Consider the following 19,784-nt stretch of genomic DNA (forward strand, 5'->3'; position numbering starts at 1 on the left):
GCTTTCAATACTCCACTCAACAGGTCTTTGAATTCATTGTGGTGTGCTGCATGCTACACAACTTAGCCATCATGAGGGGCCAGGCATTGCCAGTGGAGATTGCAGGACCACCTCAGGAGGAGAAGGGCGAGGAAGACGAGCCTGGCGAGGAACCCATTGCAGATCCACCACAACCACAGGGGCGGTGGCGTGGAGGTGCGGCCGCAGCAAGAGCTCCTGTTGCCAGCTCATCATTGACTGGGTTTGCTTGAATGGGGAAGGTGGGACTGCAGCTTTGACTCGTGACTCTGACACCATGATGGCTCATCTACACTGAATACTGCAATGAGTCACAAGACACCAATGGTAAAGGTCCAAGAAACATTTTAATGAACAGCAATAACAAACAATGCCCCCCGCCCTACAACCCAAAACGATACAATGATAAAATCAAAACTAAATAAACACAAAACCGCTTTCTACAGCAAGTCAATGCAAACTACCCCATTTATTAAGATACAACTATTTACAATATCAGCATTTCCACATGAGCTGAAACTTGTGCCAGGCCTTAATAGCTCTGAGCCATACTTCCACCCGCCCCCCGCCCCCCCACTCTTCCCGACAGCCCCCTCTGACGCCGGCTGCTCCTCCTCAATGAGGTGCCTACAGCAAGGTTGCTAGAGAGATGCTATGTTGATGGGAGGTGGGGGAAAGACAATGCAGACGGCGTCTAAGGACACCCTGGACCAGCTCTTAGCTTGGAAGGCCTGGCCTATGAACTGCTGCGCCTCTTCATCGGCGGAAGCAGTCACTGGTGGCTGGGTTGTCAACTGTGTATGGTGCATGGTTGGCGAGTCAGTGGTGGGGGCCGGAATGCTGTCAGCCTGAGGAAGGACAGCACCTTTCATTTCCTGGGAGCCACTGACTCTATGACGGGGCTGGGCCTCAACATCTGGAGCACGATGTGTCTCCACAGCTTGCTCATCTGCTTCGGCACCGTCCCTTTCCCATTAAACAGTGGGGAACGCAGAGAGGATGGCAGTAGTCATCGACCGTATCACATCACCAAGCTGAAGCGTAGCTTGTGCCTGCGATTCGTGCGATGCTGCAATGTGTTCAAGGGCACGCGCCACACACTCTGGGATGCCATTGTCACTGCTCGAGGTCACCAGCCTCTGTGTGTGAGCAATGATGGCCTCGCTAGTGTTCAGAGTAGCAATGACAATCCGTGACGCTGCTTCCGCAACAGTCGTAGTAAGCTTGTCGATGCTTTCTGAGATCCATCCCAATTCATTCATAAGCTCACGGTGCATTTCTGTATTTTCCCTGGATATTTCCACCAAGTCCCCAGTTGCATTTCTGCCTTCGTTGAGCAGACCAACTTTGCCGACTCACCCTCCAGAGAGCTGGCCTGCGAGATTGCCCTCTCTCATTGTGTTGCCGTAGGCGACTGGGGCTAGGAGCCTCCGAAGACTCAAACCCCTCAAAGATCTCATTGCCGCCAGATGACGAGCGTGAAGACGGAGTAACTGGTGGGCTCTGCGGCTCAGTGATGTTGGTTGTGTCCGCAGCCTCATCATCACTGCCATGGCAGATGTCGATGCATCCCGGGAAGGCTGTGATTGTGGCTGATCATCTCCAAGCACAAAAATACATACGTGTGGTTATCAGCAGGGGAGGGGGCAGGATGACATGAGGAAGGTGGCATTGTACATGTTAATTTGAAGGGCTGCCACCACTTCACTATACGACTCAATGCAGACTCTTCAGGTGCCCTATCCATTTACATACCCTCAATACCTGAAGGGGGCTCAGCATTGCCCTCTGCAACTGCCCGAGCTGCTACTCCAATTAGGGCTGACACCCATTCCTCAATATCATTCAGTTCCAGTATTTGAAGCAGCACCCCGCTTGTGTGCAGCTGCTCACTCCTGTTGTAGGAGTGCTTCGACTGCAAAGAGAAAAATAGAAAGGGTTCCTCTCCTGTTGTGGCACATATGCATACCATAGTACATAAGAACATAAGAAATAGGAGCAGGGGAAGGCCATTTGGTCCCTTGAGCCTTCAATAAGATCATGGCTGATCTGATCATGGTCTCAGCTCCACTTCCCTGCCTGCTCCCATAACCCTTCACTCCCTTATCGCTCAAAAATCTGCCTATCTCCTCCTTAAATATATTCAATGACCCAGCCTCCACAGCTCTCTGGGGCAGAGAATTCCATAGATTTGCAACCCTCTGAGAGAAGAAATTCCTTCTCATTTCAGTTTTAAATGGGTGGCCCTTATTCTGAGACTATGTCCCCAAGTTTTAGTTTCCCCTATGAGTGGAAATATCCTCTCTGCATCCACCTTGTCGAGCCCCCTCATTATCTTATATGTTTCGATAAGATCACCTCTCATTCTTCTGAACTCCAATGAGCACAGGCCCAACCTGCTCAACCTTTCTTCATAAGTCAACCCCTTCATCTCAGGAATCCACCTAGTGAACCTTCTCTGAACTGCCTCCAATGCAAATATATCCCTCTTTAAATAAGGAGACCAAAACTGTATGCAGTACTCTAGGTGTGGCCTCACCAATATCCTGTACAATTGTAGCAGGACTTCTCTGCTTTTATACTCCATCTCACTTGCATTAAAGGCCAACATTACATTTGCCTTCCTGATTACTTGCTGTACCTGCATACTAACTTTTTGTGTTTCATGCACAAGGACCCCCAGTTCCCTCTGTATTGACACACTTTGCAATTTTTCTCCATTTAAATTATAATTTGCTTTTCTATTTTTTTCTGCCAAAGTGGATAACCTCACATTTTCCCACATTATACTCCAGCTGCCAAATGTTTGCCCACTCACTTAGCCTGTCTATATCCCTTTGCAGATGTTTTATGTCCTCCTCACAAATTGCTTTCCAACCCATCTTGGTATCATCAGTAAACTTGGCTACATTACACTCAGTTCCTTCATCTAAGTCATTAATATAGATTGTGAATAGTTGAGGACCCAGCACTGATCCCTTTGGCACCCCACGAGTCACTGTTTGCCAATTGGAAAATGATCCATTTATCCCGACTCTCTGTTTTCTGTTAGTTAGCCAATCCTCTAGCCATGCTAATATATTACCCCCAACCCCATGAACTTTTATCTTGTGCAGGAACCTTTTATGTGGCACCTTATTGAATGCCTTCTGGAAATCCAAATACACCACCTCCACTGGTTCCCCCTTATCCACCCTGCTTGTTACATCCTCAAAGAATACCAACAAATTTGTCAAACATGATTTCCCTTTCATGAAATCATGTTGACTCTGTTTGATTGAATTATGCTTTTCCAAATGGCCCGCTACTGCTTCTTTAATAATGGACTCCAGCATTTTCCCAATGACAGATGTTAGGCTAACTGGTCTATAGCTTCCTGTTTTTTGTCTGCCTCCTTTTTTAAATAGGGACGTTATATTTGCGGTTTTCCAATCTGCTGGGACCGCCCCAGAATCCAGGGAATTTTGCTAGGTTACAACCAATGCATCCACTATCTCTGCAGCCACATCTTTTAAGACCCTAGTATGTAAGGCATCAGGTCCAGGGGACTTGTCCACCTTTAGTCCCATTATTTTACCGAGTACTACTTCTTTAGTGATAGTGTATTAAGTTCCTCCCTCCTTATAGCCCCTTGATTATCCACTATTGGGATGTTTTTAGTGTCTTCTACCGTGAAGACAGATACAAAATATTTGTTCAACATCTCCGCTATTTCCCTGTTCTCCATTATTAATTCCCCAGTCTCATCCTCTAGGGGATCAACATTTACTTTAGCCACTCTTTTCCTTTTTATGTACCTGTAGAAACTCTTACTATCTGTTTTTATATTTCGTGCTTGTTTACTTTCATAATCTATCTTCCCTCTATCATTTTTTTAGTTGTCCTTTGCTGGCGTTCGAAAGTTTCCCAATCCTCTGGCCTCCCACTAGTCTTGGCCACATTGTATGCCCTTGCTTTCAATTGGCTACCATCCCTTATTTCCTTATTTAGCAATGGATGGTTATCCCTTTTCTTACAATCTTTCCTTCTCATTGGGATATATTTTTGTTGCGAGTTATGAAATATCTCCTTAAATGTCTGCCACTGCTCATCAACCGTCCCACACTTTAATCTATTTTCCCAGTCCACTTTAGCCAACTCTGCCTTCATACCTTTGCAGTCTCCATTGTTTAAGCTTAGGACAGTGGTTTGAGATCCAACTTTCTCACCCTCCAACTGAATTTGAAATTCAACCATGCTATGGTCACTCATTCCTAGAGGATCCTTTACTGGTTCATTTATTAATCCTGTCTCATTACACAGTACCAGATCAAAGATACCCTGCTCCCTGGTTGGTTCAGCAACGTACTGTTCAAGGAAATTATCCTGGATACACTCTAACTCTTCTTGAAAGCTACCCTGGCCAATTTGCTTTGTCCAATTAATATAAAGATTAAAATCGCCCATGATTATTGCCGTTCCTTTATTACAAGCCTCCATTACTTCTTGATTTATACTCCAACCAACACTGTAGCTATTGTTAGGGAGCCTATAGACTACACCCACCAACGACTTTTTCCCATTATTCCTTATCTCCACCCAAACTGATTCAACATCTCGATCCTTTGAGCCAATATCGTTTCTCACTAATGCACTGATCCCATCCTTTATTAACAGTGCTACCCCACCTCCTTTTCCTTTCTGTCTGTCCTTCCTAATTGTCAAATACCCCTGAATATTTAGTACTCAGTCCTGGTCATCTTGCAACCACGTCTCTGTAATGGCTATCAGATCATACCCATTTGTATCTATTTGTGCTGTCAATTCATCTATTTTGTTACGAATGCTATGTGTATTCAGATAAAGAGCTTTTAAATTAATATTTTTTACTATTTTTCCTACTTTGACCCCACTTTCTGATTCACCTGTATGTTTATACATTCTGTCTCTTCCTCGCACGCTCTGAAACATAGTAACATAGAAACATAGAAAATAGGTGCAGGAGTAGGCCATTCGGCCCTTCGATCGTGCACCGCCATTCAATAAGATCATGGCTGATCATTCCCTCAGTACCCCTTTCCTGCTTTCTCTCCATACCTCTTGATCCCCTTAGCCTTAAGGGCCATATCTAACTTCCTCTTGAATATATCCAATGAACTGGCATCAACAACTCTTTGCGGCAGGGAATTCCATAGGTTAACAACTCTCTGAGTGAAGAAGTTTCTCCTCATCTCAGTCCTAAATGGCCTGCCCATTATCTTAAGACTATGTCCCCTGGTTCTGGACTTCCCCAACATTGGGAACATTCTTCCCGCATCTAACCTGTCCAGTCCCATCAGAATCGTATACGTTTCTATGAGATCCTCTCTCATCCTTCTAAACTCCAGTGAATAAAGGCCCAATTGATCCAGTCTCTCCTCATATGTCAGTCCAGCCATCCCAGGAATCAGTCTGGTGAACCTTCGCTGCACTCCCTCAATAGCAAGAACATCCTTCCTCAGATTAGGAGACCAAAACTGAACACAATATTCCAGGTGAGGCCTCACTAAGGCCCTGTACAACTGTAGTAAGACCTCCCTGCTCCTATACTCAAATCTCCTAGCTATGAAGGCCAACATACCATTTGCCTTCTTCACCGCCTGCTGTACCTGCATTCCCACTTTCAGTGACTGATGAACCATGACACCCAGGTCTCGTTGCACCTCCCCTTTTCCTAATCTGCCGCCATTCAGATAATATTCTGCCTTTGTGTTTTTGCCCCCAAAATGGATAACCTCACATTTATCCACATTATACTGCATCTGCCATGCATTTGCCCACTCACTTAACCTGTCCAAGTCACCCTGCAGCCTCTTAGCATCCTCCTCACAGCTCACACCGCCACCCAGTTTAGTGTCATCTGCAAACTTGGAGATATTACACTCAATTCCTTCATCTAAATCATTAATGTATATTGTAAAGAGCTGGGGTCCCAGCACTGAGCCCTGCGGCTCTCCACTAGTCACTGCCTGCCATTCTGAAAAGGACCCGTTTATCCCGACTCTCTGCTTCCTGTCTGCCAACCAGTTCTCTATCCATGTCAGTACATTGCCCCCAATACCATGCGCTTTGGTTTTGCACACCAATATCTTGTGCGGGACCTTGTCAAAAGCCTTTTGAAAGTCCAAATACACCACATCCACTGGTTCTCCCTTGTCCACTCTGCTAGTTACATCCTCAAAAAATTCCAGAAGATTCGTCAAGCATGGTTTCCCTTTCATAAATCCATGCTGACTTGGTCCGATCCTGTCACTGCTTTCCAAATGCGTTGCTATTTCACCCTTAATGATTGATTCCAACATTTTCCCCACTACTGATGTCAGGCTAACCGGTCTATAATTACCCGTTTTCTCTCTCCCTCCTTTTTTAAAAAGTAGTGTTACATTAGCTACCCTCCAGTCCATAGGAACTGATCCAGAGTCGATAGACTGTTGGAAAATGATCACCAATGCATCCACTATTTCTAGGGCCAATTCCTTAAGTACTCTGGGATTCAGGCTATCAGGCCCCGGGGATTTATCGGCCTTCAATCCCATCAATTTCCCTAACACAATTTCCCGCCTAATAAGGATATCCTTCAGTTCCTCCTTCTCACTAGACCCACTGTCCCCTAGTACATTCGGAAGGCTATTTGTGTCTTCCCTCGTGAAGACAGACCCGAAGTATTGGTTCAATTGGTCTGCCATTTCTTTGCTCCCCATTATAAATTCACCTGAATCTGACTGCAAGGGACCTACGTTTGTCTTCACTAATTTTTTTCTCTTCACATATTTAAAGAAGCTTTTGCAGTCAGTTTTTATGTTCCCTGCGAGCTTCCTCTCGTACTCTATTTTTCCCCTCTTACTTAAACCCTTATTCTTCCTCTGTTGAATTCTAAATTTCACCCAGTCCTCAGGTTTGTTGCTTTTGCTAGCCAAATTATATGCCTCTTCCTTGGCTTTAACACTATCCTTAATTTCCCTTGTTAGCCATGGTTGAGCCACCTTCCCTGTTTTATTTTTACTCCAGACAGGGATGTACAATTGCTGAAGTTCATCCATGTGATCTTTAAATGTTTGCCATTGCTTATCCACCGTCAACCATTTAAGTATCCTTTGCCAGTCTATTCTAGCCAATTCACACCTCATACTGTCGAAGTTACTTTTCCTTAAGTTCAGGACCCTAGTTTCCGAATTAACTGTGTCACTCTCCATCTTAATAAAGAATTCTATCATATTATGGTCACTCTTCCCCAAGGGGCCTCGCACAACAAGATTGCTAATTAGTCCCTTCTCATTACACATCACCCAGTCTAGGATGGCCAGCTCTCTAGTTGGTTCCTCGACATATTGGTCTAGAAAACCATCCCTAATACACTCCAGGAAATCCTCCTCCACTGCATTGCTTCCAGTTTGGTTATCCCAATCAATATGTAGAATAAAGTCGTCCATGATAACTGCTGTACCTTTATTGCACTCTGGTTTTCATTTCCCCCAGTGCTACACTGATCTATTGCCTTCCCCTTGTTCTTTGAACTTTTAAAATTTTTGCTGAGCTGAATCTTCCCCCCCGACTAATTAGTTTAAAGCCCTCTCTACAGCCCTAGTTATTTGATTCACCATGACTCTCGGTGAGACGCTGTGAATGTTCCAGCGGCTTCCGTTCAATCAGTTTGATGTTGCATGAGCTCAGTGAGCAATTGCTAGGAGGTTAGAGGCATGTAACCTGCAGGTGATCTTTCTGAGAGCCATAGCAGCAGTGGGAGTGTATTGCGAGGAAGGATGTAAATTAATGAGTTCATATGCATCGATCATTAGAAGGTAATGGGTGCAGAAGTAAGCCTTCATCTTTCGAATGCATTGTGAAACCCACCCCACAGACAGAAAGACTTTTGAGCGCGACCATATTCATGAAAGATTTCACATCATGTGTGAGATTCATGTTAGAAGGAAAGGAGGCATACATAAATGTGAATGGTACTCACCCTGACAACTCTCGTAAGGTCGTTGAACTTTTTCTGACATTGTGTCCCAGTTCTTGGCACAATGTCTGCAGCAGACACCTCCTGAGCAATGTCCCTCCACACCCTCTTAAATACAGGTAGGAGTGGTCTGGCTCCCCCAGCAAGATGGAGTGAGGACCACCTCCTCTCCATTGTGTTGGTTAAGGCCTCACTTGCCTCATTGCTGAAGTGCCTGGCATGCTGCCTTCCCTCCTGCTCCTCCATCTCTGCAGAAGTGGGGCGGTTTATATGTGCCTGTGTGCATTAGCGTTTGCGACTTGTGGAAAAAAAACACTGTGCTTGGGCAAAATGCCCATTTCCTTTAACGACACAAGTTTAGGCTCGGGTGTTGTGCAATGCCTGACTTAACGCCAACCCTCCTCCAACTTACTTTTTCGCTAAAACATGCAGTCGAAGGCGCAAACTATTTTCAGGCGCTAGCTTTAACACCCCACCATGATTAACACCCCAAAATCCAAAAAGCCCAAAATCCAGCCCATCATGTCTCAAATTACACATCTACTGCATCCCAAAATGTTATTTTTTGAAAGAGATGGGGGGTGACTTTTAACTCCCCAAAACGGATGAGTTTGGGTCAGGTGGGATGTTAAAATGTAAAAAATCTCAAACCCGAACCCAACCCGCCTCGAACCACTCCCCGTTCCCATCCCATCCTCGGCTTTGGATGGGAGTGAGAGTGCAGGTAACCGTCCTGCTCCCAGGAGGAAAAATATTTTAATGAGGCTGCTTGCCTCAGGTTTTATCTCTCTTCCAGCTTTAATGCTGGCCAACCAAGTTTCCCAAGCCTCGGGGAAACCAAGCAACTAAAGGGAGACAAGAACTGCTTATGGGCCAGGATGAGCAGGGGTGCTTCCTCCCAGCACCCCAAGCAAACCTGTTTCTCACTCCATGCAATTGGACTTCCCCCCCAAACAATCAGAATCCGACTCCGCGCTAATTGAACCCCTCCCGCACGATCACCGCCCCCCCAACCCCGCAGTAATCACCAACTACCCTCCCCCCCAGAACCCCCATCTCTGCCCTTGATCTCTCTGACTCCTCGTGATCTCAACCCCAAGCAGCAGGAAACCTACCAGCTTCTCGTGTGCGGCCTCTTCTGTCAATCAGCCTGGCTTCTAGGCAGGGAACCTGTTTTTAAAAAAAACACACGCACGCTGTTAAACCTCCATGGCGTTCTGGGAAAGCCGATTTCCCAACCAGAACTCCTGTTCCCTTCTTGGAAATCCCACCCCAGTAAAGATCGGGGCTGAGATATCTAACGAGGTATTTCTGGGGGACTTTCTGCCAGGATCTCCTTCCTCCTGTTCACTGCATGGACCAGGGCCTTGAAAGCGGTATCAGAGAACCTGGGTTCCCAGTCTGCAGCACTTGCAGCCATTATTCTCCCTCAGAAGCGTTCCCTGCTGTCTTAAGTCAGAGTTCATCCCTTTTAAGAGGTGCAGTCTGCTGTTAAGTGGCGTCAGACACACCTGATTTCCTGCTTCCCCAACAGGTGTGGGCATTTTTCAGATGGGAGAATTCCTGTCCTGAAGAAAACAGAGGCATGATTTATGGAAATACATGACAGAGCAAGTCAAGTGAGAGTGCGCCATCCTACTGTCCAACTTAGAATAGCATTCATAAAAGCCTGACAACAAAGCTATATGTTGCTATCTTGCTCGGGGAATGACATGTATGACAAGGGATTTGAGAAAAACAGGGAGAAACATACTTAGGAAAATTGTTTTTTTTAAATAATGGTGAATCCTTGAGGATCTTAAAGTAATCTGGACAGTCTTAGTTTAATAAATCACAACCCACAGGCCTATAGCTACAAGTGTGCCACCTGCTAATTAAATAGTGTAAAGGAACTGCATATAGCCACCTCAGTAAAGTGCAGTGATTAGAGTCATTAATAATGTCAAACTGGATGGAGAATTATGAACCCTGACTCTTAACCAATCAATTAAAGCAAAACAGCCTCAAGCTACACAAATTTAGTGACAAATAATAAACAAATGAGGTGAAGAACACATTTCCTGGATCTTCTCCAATTTTGAATCTAAATAAATGAATAATATACTGTTGAAGTCTGGATGAAATCCAAATCCCTTTGAGCTATATTCATCATGGTGATAGAGCTAAGAACTTTTCTAATTCAGTTTGATTGACACAAGAAACTGGAAACTGAAAAACAATTAAATTCACTTGTACAGAAGGTGGGGCATTCGTTGCATGTGCCTGTTCACGTGGTTGCAAGAACCACATGAAATTGGTGCTGACACTTCATCATTGTGTGTCTACTAGGACAGATAATGGTTGGTCAAGTTAAATTTCAGGCCTTGTTGCCATGTCATTTCCCTGACATTTTGCAAAACCCATAGCTGGATTCATAATATTTTGAACTTTTGTACTGGTTATGTTGCTCGCAAGCTGTCTGAGAAATGTTGAAGACTCATTTTTACAGATGCAAAGTGGCATACGCCTATCATTTCTATTTATAATTTGGCTTCCGTGAGTGTAATAACACAAATAAAGATTAAAGCTATATGTAGGCACAAATTGCATATTGCAATGTCCCAGACTTTGCGGTTGTAATGACGGCGAAAGTGTCAGCAACTTCTGGAATCTGCACATGCGCATTTAAAATCAGAAATCCTGATGTTGATGTCAGTAATACTTTTCTCCTCCACAGGGTGTGCTGGTGTAGTCCCTGAAGATGGAATCAATTAGAAGTCACTTAATTTGACGTGAACTTCAACTTTTACTCTCTATTCTCACTGTATTGTACCTTAAAAAAGATAAGCGTTGTTGAATGAGGTGTAACTGAGTTTTTAACGCTGTACTAAGTCATTTTAAGACATAAGACATAAGAAATAGAAGCAGGTGTAGGCCATTTGGCCCCTCGAGCCTGCTCCGCCATTTAATAAGATCATGGCTAATCTGATCATGGACTCAGTTCCACTTCCCTGCCCGCTCCCCATAACCCCTTATTCCCTTCTTGCTCAAAAATCTGTCTATCTCGGCCATAAATATATTCAAAGACCCAGCCTCCACCGCTCTCTGGGGAAGAGAATTCCATAGATTTACAACCCTCTGAGAGAAGAAATTCCTCTTCATCTCAGTTTTAAATGGGTGGCCCCTTATTCTGAGTCTATGTCCCCTAGTTTTAATTTCCCCTATGAGTGGAAATATTCTCTCTGCATCCACCTTGTCGAGCCCCCTCATTATCTTATATGTTTCGATAAGATTACCTCTAATTCTTCTGAACTCCAATGTGTATAGGCTCAACCTACTCAAACTATCTTCATAAGTCAACCTCCTCATCTCCAGAATCCACCTAGTGAACCTTCTCTGAACAGCCTCCAATGCAAGTATATCCTTCCTTAAATACGGAGACCTAAACTGTACCTGTAGTACTCTAGGTGTGGCCTCACCAATACCCTATACAGTTGGAGCAGGACTTCTCTGGTTTTATACTCTATCCCCCTTGCAATAAAGGCCAACGTTGCATTTGCCTTCCTGATTACTTGCTGTACCTACATACTAACTTTTTGTGTTCCATGCACAAGGACTCACAGGTCCCTCTGTACTGCAGCATTTTGCAATTTTCCTCCATTTAAATTATAATTTGCTTTTCTATTTTTTTCTGCCAAAGTGGATAACCTCACATTTTCCCACATTATGGGCCCAAGTTTCCACATGATTCGCGCCTGATTTTTAGGAGCAACTGGTGGAGAACGGATTATTTTAGAAATCGCAATTCTCCACATTTTTTTTTCTGCAGTTCTAGTCAGGTAGAACAGTTCTAGTTTAGAACAGAATTTTTTCTTCAAAAGGGGGCGTGTCCGGCCACTGACGCCTGATTTCAAAGTTTCCACAGTGAAAATGTACTCCAAACTAAAGTAGAATGGCGCCAGTGAAGATTTTGTAGAACTGAAAAAACCTGTTCTACATATTAAAAAATCAGGCGCAGGTTACAAATTAGGCGCCCAGAACGAGGTGGGGGGGAAGGGAACTCATTAAATTCGACAATAAATCCTTATTTATACTTCTACAAATATTACACAAATAAATCCAACCTGAATAAACATTTATAAGCCAAGAAAAGATTAAATAAACCATCTTCCTACCTGTGTGAAAGTGCTTCAGCCAGGGAGAATTCTGCAGCTGTTCGTGCCGCTGAGGGAGAGGGAGGAGAGGGAGAGAGAAGGGGAGAGAGAGGAGAGGGAGGGAGAAGGGGAGGGGGAGGAGAGGGAGGGAGGAGGGGAGGGAGGAGGGGAGGAGGGGGAGGGAGAGGGAGGAGGGAGAGGGAGGAGGGGGAGGGTCAGGGAACAGGAGCGGGTGTCGGGTCAGGGGAGCGGGTGTCGGGTCGGGGGGGGGGAGCGGAGCGGGTGTCGGGTCGGGGGGGAGCGGGGAGCGGGTGTCGGGTCGGGGGAAGCGGGTGTCGGGTCGGGGGGGGGAGTGGGTATCGGGTCGGGTCGGTGGGGGGGGGGAAGCGGGCCTCGGGTCGGGGAGAGGGTCGGGGGGGGAGTGGGCCTCGGGTCAGGGCGGGCAGCGGGTCTCGGGTCGGGGCGGGGGGGGAGAGCGGGTCTCGGGTCTCGGTCGGGGCGGGGGGGAGCGGGTGTCGGGTCGGGGCGGGGGGGGGAGAGCGGGTGTCGGGTCGGGGCGGGGGAGCTGGTCTCGGGTCTCGGGTCGGGGGGGAGCGGGGGTCGGGTCGGGTCGGCGGTAGGGGGGGGGGGTGTCGGGTCTGATCGGGGGGGGGGGGGAGCAGGAGCTGGCCGTGGGAGGAGCCTCATTTACGCAGCCCCAGTGAGGCCATTCAGCCAGGGCTAGGGGCTGCGTGCTTCGGGCCCCTCCCACACAGTTCGGCGCCTGGAGCTACTGCACTTGCGTGCCGACTGTAGCGCACATGTGCAGAGGTCCCAGCACTGTTTTCAGCGCAGGGACCTGGCTCCGCCCCCCCCACAGCTCGTGCCGGCTGCGCCGAGTGCCACAGGACCTGAAAGTCGGTGGAGAATACCGAGGATTTTTTTAGGCGCCGAGGATTTTTAGCTTGGAGGGGCGCCCGTTTTTTTTCTTGTGGAAACTTGGGCCCTATACTCCACCTGCTAAATGTTTGCCCACTCACTTAGCCTGCCTATATCTCTTTGTAGAATTTTTGTGTCCTCCTCACAATTTGCTTTCCCACTCATCTTTGTATCATCAGCAAACTTGGCTACATTACACTCGGTCCCTTCATCCATGTCATTAATATAGATTGTAAATATTTAAGGCCCCAGCACCGATCCCTGCAGCACCCCACTTGTTACTGTTGTCAACCGGAAAATGACCCATTTATCCCGATTCTCTGTTTTCTGTTAGTTAGCCAATCCTCTATCCATGCTAATATATTACCTCCAACCCCATGAACTTTTATCTTGTGCAGTAATCTTTTATGTGGCACATTATCGAATGCCTTCTGGAAATCCAAATACACCACATCCACTGGTTCTCCTTTATGCATCCTGCTCATTACATCCTCAAAGAACTCCAGCAAATTTGTCAAACATGATTTCCCTTTCATAAAACCATGCTGACTCTGCTTGATTGAATTATGCTTTTCCAAATGTCCTGCTACTGGTTCCTTAATAATGGACTCCAGCATTTTCACAAAACAGATGTTAGGCTAAGTGGTCAATAGTTTCCTGCTTTCTGTCTGCTTTCTTTTTTAAATCGGGCCGTTAGATTTGCAGGTTTCCAATCCTCTGGGAACTACCCAGAATCCAGGGAATTTTGGTAGATTACAACCAATGCATCCACTGTCTCAGCTATTTTACTGTTGAACAACCTCTCTGACCCTGAAAGCTAATTTTATATTTGTGGAATGTCAAATTTCTCCATTCCGTACTAAAAATTCCATCTTTTTTTTAATAATAAAAAATAATTTTTGTTTTATTTTTTAAAGTTTGTATATGATATTTCAGTCTTTACCTTGAGTGTATGTCTACATCTTTATTGCGCTTTCTGTAAAATTATAAAATGTGAATGATAAAACCTGCTTGTTACTTCCTGGTTTGCTGACTGTGAGAATTCTTCAATGTGTTTGGCTGCTGAGCCTGCTTGATGACATCACTGTTGCTGGACACCAGAATATAAATGGATCAGAATGAAATTAACCTTGGGAAAGGTGAAATCCACACCACAGAGACGCTAAAAGTTTGTGGGTAGCTTTCCTCAAGGTTCCATTTTCTTGATCTTTTTGCCTTTATCAGATTCCATTAGTTACACCAAAAAGATGTCATTAAAGTTTGAGAAGAAAAGAAAAGATTAAGCAACAATTATTCTTCATTACACGAATGTAAACACTTTTCGCAATTATTGTGTATTTATTTCTTACTCTGTAGGCTATGATGTCAAGACACTGGGAAAGGATTGCACAGGTCACTGGTCATACTTTTGATGTTGAATCTGACCAGTTCTCTCTCAAAAATATAACAGAAGCTCCATTACTAAAATACAAAGAGGACATTGAGGTAACATGCTTATTTTTTAGTCTTTAAACTTATATACACAATATTGTGAACCCTGGTTAAGACATACTTTCAAATAAATTCTGTAATTGGCCGATGGGAGGGAACCTTCTATAAAGTGGGCCTCATCTCAACAATTATTGCATCCCGTCAAATGTCTGAAATAGAATATTACAAACAAAATTCATGATAAAAAAGACAACCTAAATTAAAAATTTTAAGTAATTTTGGCAAAATATAATTTTAATTGATTGGACAATTATAGGTCAATTTAGGCTGTAGTTTAATCTAAACCTTAAGCCGATGTCAGATGATAAAAACATCACAGTTTATTTGTAAAAGATTTTGAAATATGCTTTAATTTATTGTTGTTTATTTTTGTAATGGCCTGATCCCTTTGTCCTCCCAAAGCAACTGATTTCACCACAATGTTATTAGCTCAGGACCAGGAGTATGGTAGTTAAGTGGTATGTTACTGGAAGTCTGGACTAATAATCCAGAGAATGTGAGTTCAAATCCCATAGCAGATTGAGAATTTTAATTTAGTTTAAAATATCTGGAAATAAAAAAACTGGTGCCAGTAAAAGTGATCATGAAACCTGCGGATTGTCATAAAAACCCAACTGGTTCACTAACATTCTTTATGGAAAGAAACCTGCTGTCTTTATCTGGTATGAGCTATATGTGATTCCAGCCTCACAGCCAGGGCCAGCGCACGTGTAATTGCTGCCCTCGGCAAAACTGTTCACCTGGCACCCCGCCAATCCCCTCCACCTCAACCAATTCCAATATAAAGAAAAAAAATGGCAAGATGTCTTACATGTACTGGTTTATTATTATATCCAAAGTAAAATTATTAATGATTTAATATTGATTTCATTATTAATTACATGTTTCAATTTTCCCAATTTATGACCAAACACTGTCCAGGAGATGTTCTACAAACTGGGAGAAGAGTTTCTTTTTTTCCATAAGCTTCTTGCGAATTCCTCGCCATGGTGAAGATTGTGTGAGACAGGAAACACCCGAGCTTGCTGCACAATGTTTGGTTATAAATTGGGAAAATTGAAATTAGCAGTGATTATTTTGTGTGCTCACAGCATGCTGGGATATATTGTAAGTACATGACTTACAGTCTGCTGATTAATATTGCTTGAAAGCTCCAAACACTGGAGAAAGGATGATAGCTGATCACTGCTAACACAGTAAAACCTTGCGATCAAAAGCTGCAATAGGCATTATTGTGATAAAATATATTCAACTTGTTGCATAATCAGGTTGTCCAATAATGCTTACAGTGCACATATAATATACATTTGTATATTATGTTTTATAAGTATACCTCTGTGAATGTTAATTGTGCAACTATAGTACCATACACCAGTAGTACTATATACCAGTATATACAACACAATCTGTATTGGCGACTATCCTGTGACCATCCATGTATCATGACCCAGATATGTTTCACTCTGCAGAGGACAACCACTGTTGTATTTAAAGTAAATTATATCAAATGGCACTTCCTTTGTTTTTTTGGACCAGGCGATGCTAAAAGACATACAGCACTACAGTTGGTAGAGAGTTGATGATTTACTGGGGAAAGAGAAGTGTGATAAAGATGGGAGAGAGTAGGAAATTTTCAAGATTAGTATCTGTAATGGGAATTCATTCGGAAGACAAAAGGGATCTTAAAAGGATAAATCAGAAGCAGCGGCCAAACTCTGTGCAACAGAGCTGTCTCCATTTAAAAGATGTTTTCACCCATTGTTCATACAGTGCTTGACCTTTTAATGCGTGGGGCTGGATGGTTGTCTCATCTGCTCTGAGCTGAGCTGAGCTGCGCTGATCTGCATGGGATGGCGGGAGTGTGTCTGCTGCCTCCCGCTGTCAGTTTCACAGTGTCCATTTCACTCCCCGTCTCTGGGAGGCTGGCTGGGCTACACCAAGGAGGGGGGGCAAACAGACTGTGCGCCCTGTGAACAGTAAAACAAAAACCAGACTCTCCACAGCGAAGAAAATCAAAAGAAAATTAAATAAAAAGGAAAGCTGGGAACCCACTGCTAACTTTGATGCTCCCCCATTGCTCAGCAACCAGCAGTACCAGGCTACATCTTTTTTCCAGTTCCAAATCTTGGCACTTTGCCCTGATCTTCAAACATGTCAAGGTGTTTAAATGAAAGAACAGCACAGGCCAGCGTCAGATTATCGACCCATGATGAAAGAGGGCGGTATCACTTGGGTACCTTTATTTCCTCCCCCCTGCCCCCCTCCCCAACCTGCTCCCTTTCAGTTCTGAGGGACCTTGGTGTTCAATATAACACTAAATGCACTGCCATTTGTGCCCTGGTTACAAAATACTCAAGGTAGGTTCATTATTAAGGGCAGTAGTTAGGAGAATTCCCTTGGATTCAAACCCATTTCCCAGCACATCCCTTGGAATGATTCGTTTAATTCCATTTTTTGGCACCCTCCCAAATTTTGATGCCCTAGACGTCCATCTCATTCACCTAATGGTTGTGCCGGCTCTGCCCAAACCAATGTGGTTGACTCTGAACTACTCTCTGAAATGGCCGAGCAAGTCACTCAGTTGTATCGTGGTTCAAGAAGAAGTCCTGCCAACATCTTTTTTGTGAAATGAAAAATGCAATCCAGCAATCCCCACATTCTGAGAATGTATAAAAATAAACTTACAAAGCTTCAATAGATAATACAGTGAATATAATACACTGGTTCCTAAATAAACAAAAATTGTTTTTCAGGACATTTGTATCAGTGCAGGAAAAGAAAAGGATATTGAAGCAAAGCTGAAAGCTGTTATTAATGAATGGAGTGGTCATGTGCTCACTTTTGCTCCATTCAAGATGAGGGGTGAATTACTCCTCAAAGGATCAGATACCATGGAAAACATTGCACTCATGGAGGACAGCCTGATGATACTTGGCTCATTAATGAGTAACAGGTAACTGGAAAATAGTGTATATTTTTTGTAATACATCAAATAATGGAATTGAATTACAAAACTGTAATTTGGTTCAAGGCTTCACCAGACTTAAACCATAAGAATCAAATAGTTTATAAATATCCTCCAATGTTTGGATTGAAATACAGCAGTTAACTCATTTTCTTGCACTTAAATATTGTAGTAACCTTTTTGTTGTTTACTTTAGGTAGGAAAATGTTAATAGATGTTTTAAAATGTGTAGTTATTTCTGACGAAGAATCCTATAGTTCACACTAGGCCTCAGGTTTAATTATCCGTACAATATTAAGGATTTGAATATAATTGTTCGATGTGATCGCTGATTCCCATAGCTGAGTTGTGCAACGACAAATATAAGTGTCAGTAGGTGAACATTTAAAGAACAGTGATCATAGTATCATAAGGTTTAGATTAGCTATGAAAAAGGACCGGGAGCAGTCTCCAATAAAAATGTTTAACTGAGAGAAGGGCAATTTCAGTGGGATGAGAATGGAACTGGTCCAGGTAAACTGGAACCAAAGATTGGCAAGCAAAACTGTAATGGAACAATGGGCTGCCTTTAAAGAGGAAATAGTTCAGGTACCATTGAGGTACATTCCCACCAGGGGGAAAGGCAGGGAAACTGCAGTTCCCTGGATGACAAAACAGATAGAGAATATTATGAAGCAGAAAAAGAGTGTGTATGACAGATGTCAGGTTGCAAATACAGCTGAGAATCAGGCTATATATAGAAAGGTCAGAGGAGAAGTGAAAAAGAAAGTAAGAGGGGCAAAGATAGGGTATGAGAATAGAATGGCAGCCAACATAAAAGGTCATCCAAAAGTCTTTTATAGGCATATAAATAGTAAAAGGATAGTAAGAGGAGGGGTGGGGCTGATGCATAGAGGCAGAGTGTATGACTGAGGTACTAAATGAGTACTTTGTATCTATCTTTACCAAGGAAGGGGATGCTGCCATAGACATAGTGAAGGAGGAGGTAATGGAGACACTTGATCGGATAACAATTGATAAAAAAAGAGCTATTTGAAAGGCTGGCTGTACTTAAAGTAGATAAGTCACCAGGAGCAGATGGGATGCATCCTAGGATGCTGAGGGAATTGTGGGTGGAAATCACGGAGGAACTGGCCATAATATTTCAATCCTCCATTGATATGGAGGTGGTGCCAGAAGACTGGAGAATTGCAAATATTACACCATTGTTCACAAAAGGGTTTAAGGATAAACCCAGCAACTACAGGCCTGTCAGTTTAACCTCAGTAGTGGGGAAGGTTTTAGAAATAGTGATCAGGGACAAAATTAAGAGTCACTTGGAAAGGTGTGAATTAATTAAGGAAAGCCAGCATGGATTTGTTAAAGGCAAATTGTGTTTAACCAACTTGATCAAGTTGTTTAATTAGATAACAGAGAGGGTTGATGAGGGAAATGCAGTTGACCTGGTATACTTGGATTTCCAAAAGGCATTTGACAAAGTGCCACATAATAGGCTTGCCAGCAAAGTTGAAGCCCATGGAATAAAAGGGACTGTGGTAGCTTGGATACAAAATTGTCCAAGTGACTGAAAACACAGAATAGTGGTGAACAGTTGTTTTATGGACTGCAGGAAAGTATACAGTGGTGTTCCCCAGGGGTCTGTTCTAAGACCACTACTTTTCTTGATATATATCAATGACTTGGAGATAGAAACATAGAAAATAAGTGCAGGAGTAGACCATTTGGCCCTTCAAGCCTGCACCACCATTCAATAAGATCATGGCTGATCATTCACCTCAGTACCCCTTTCCTGCTTTCTCTCCATATCCCATGATCCCTTTAGACATAAGGGCCATATCTAACTCCCTCTTGAATATATCCAATGAACTGGTATTAACAACTCTCTGCGGTTGGGAATTCTACAGGTTAACAACTCTCTGAGTGAAGAAGTTTCTCCTCAACTCAGTCCTAAATGGCTTAACTCTTATCCTTAGACTGTGTCCCTTGGTTCTGGACTCCCCCAACATCGGGAACATTCTTCCAGCATCTAACCTGTCCAGTCCCGTCAGAATTTTATATGTTTCTATGAGATCCCCTCTCATCCTTCTAAATTCCAGTGAATACAGGCCCAGTTGGTCCAGTCTCTCCTTATATGTCAGTCTTGCCATCCCAGGAATCAGTCTGGTGAACCTTCGCTGCACTCCCTCAATAGCAAGAATATCCTTCCTCAGATTAGAAGACCAAAACTGAACACAATATTCCAGGTGAGGCCTCACCAATGCCCTGTACAACTGCACTAAGA

The 19,784-nt window shown here is 43.8% G+C and overlaps 1 protein-coding gene across 3 annotated transcripts in view; it reads left to right on the plus strand.

The window, feature by feature from the left end:
- Positions 1-19,784, plus strand: part of dnah5l (dynein, axonemal, heavy chain 5 like) — a 618,296-nt gene that overhangs the window by 220,038 nt on the left and 378,474 nt on the right. For all 3 annotated transcript variants that reach the window (XM_070881289.1, XM_070881290.1, XM_070881291.1), the window contains 2 exons: positions 14,404-14,532; positions 17,292-17,491. In XM_070881289.1, coding sequence (XP_070737390.1) covers positions 14,404-14,532; positions 17,292-17,491 — 329 coding nt within the window. The remainder of the gene's footprint in view (positions 1-14,403; positions 14,533-17,291; positions 17,492-19,784) is intronic.

This window comes from Pristiophorus japonicus, chromosome 5 (assembly GCF_044704955.1).
Source record: "Pristiophorus japonicus isolate sPriJap1 chromosome 5, sPriJap1.hap1, whole genome shotgun sequence".
NCBI classification, from domain to species: domain Eukaryota; kingdom Metazoa; phylum Chordata; class Chondrichthyes; family Pristiophoridae; genus Pristiophorus; species Pristiophorus japonicus.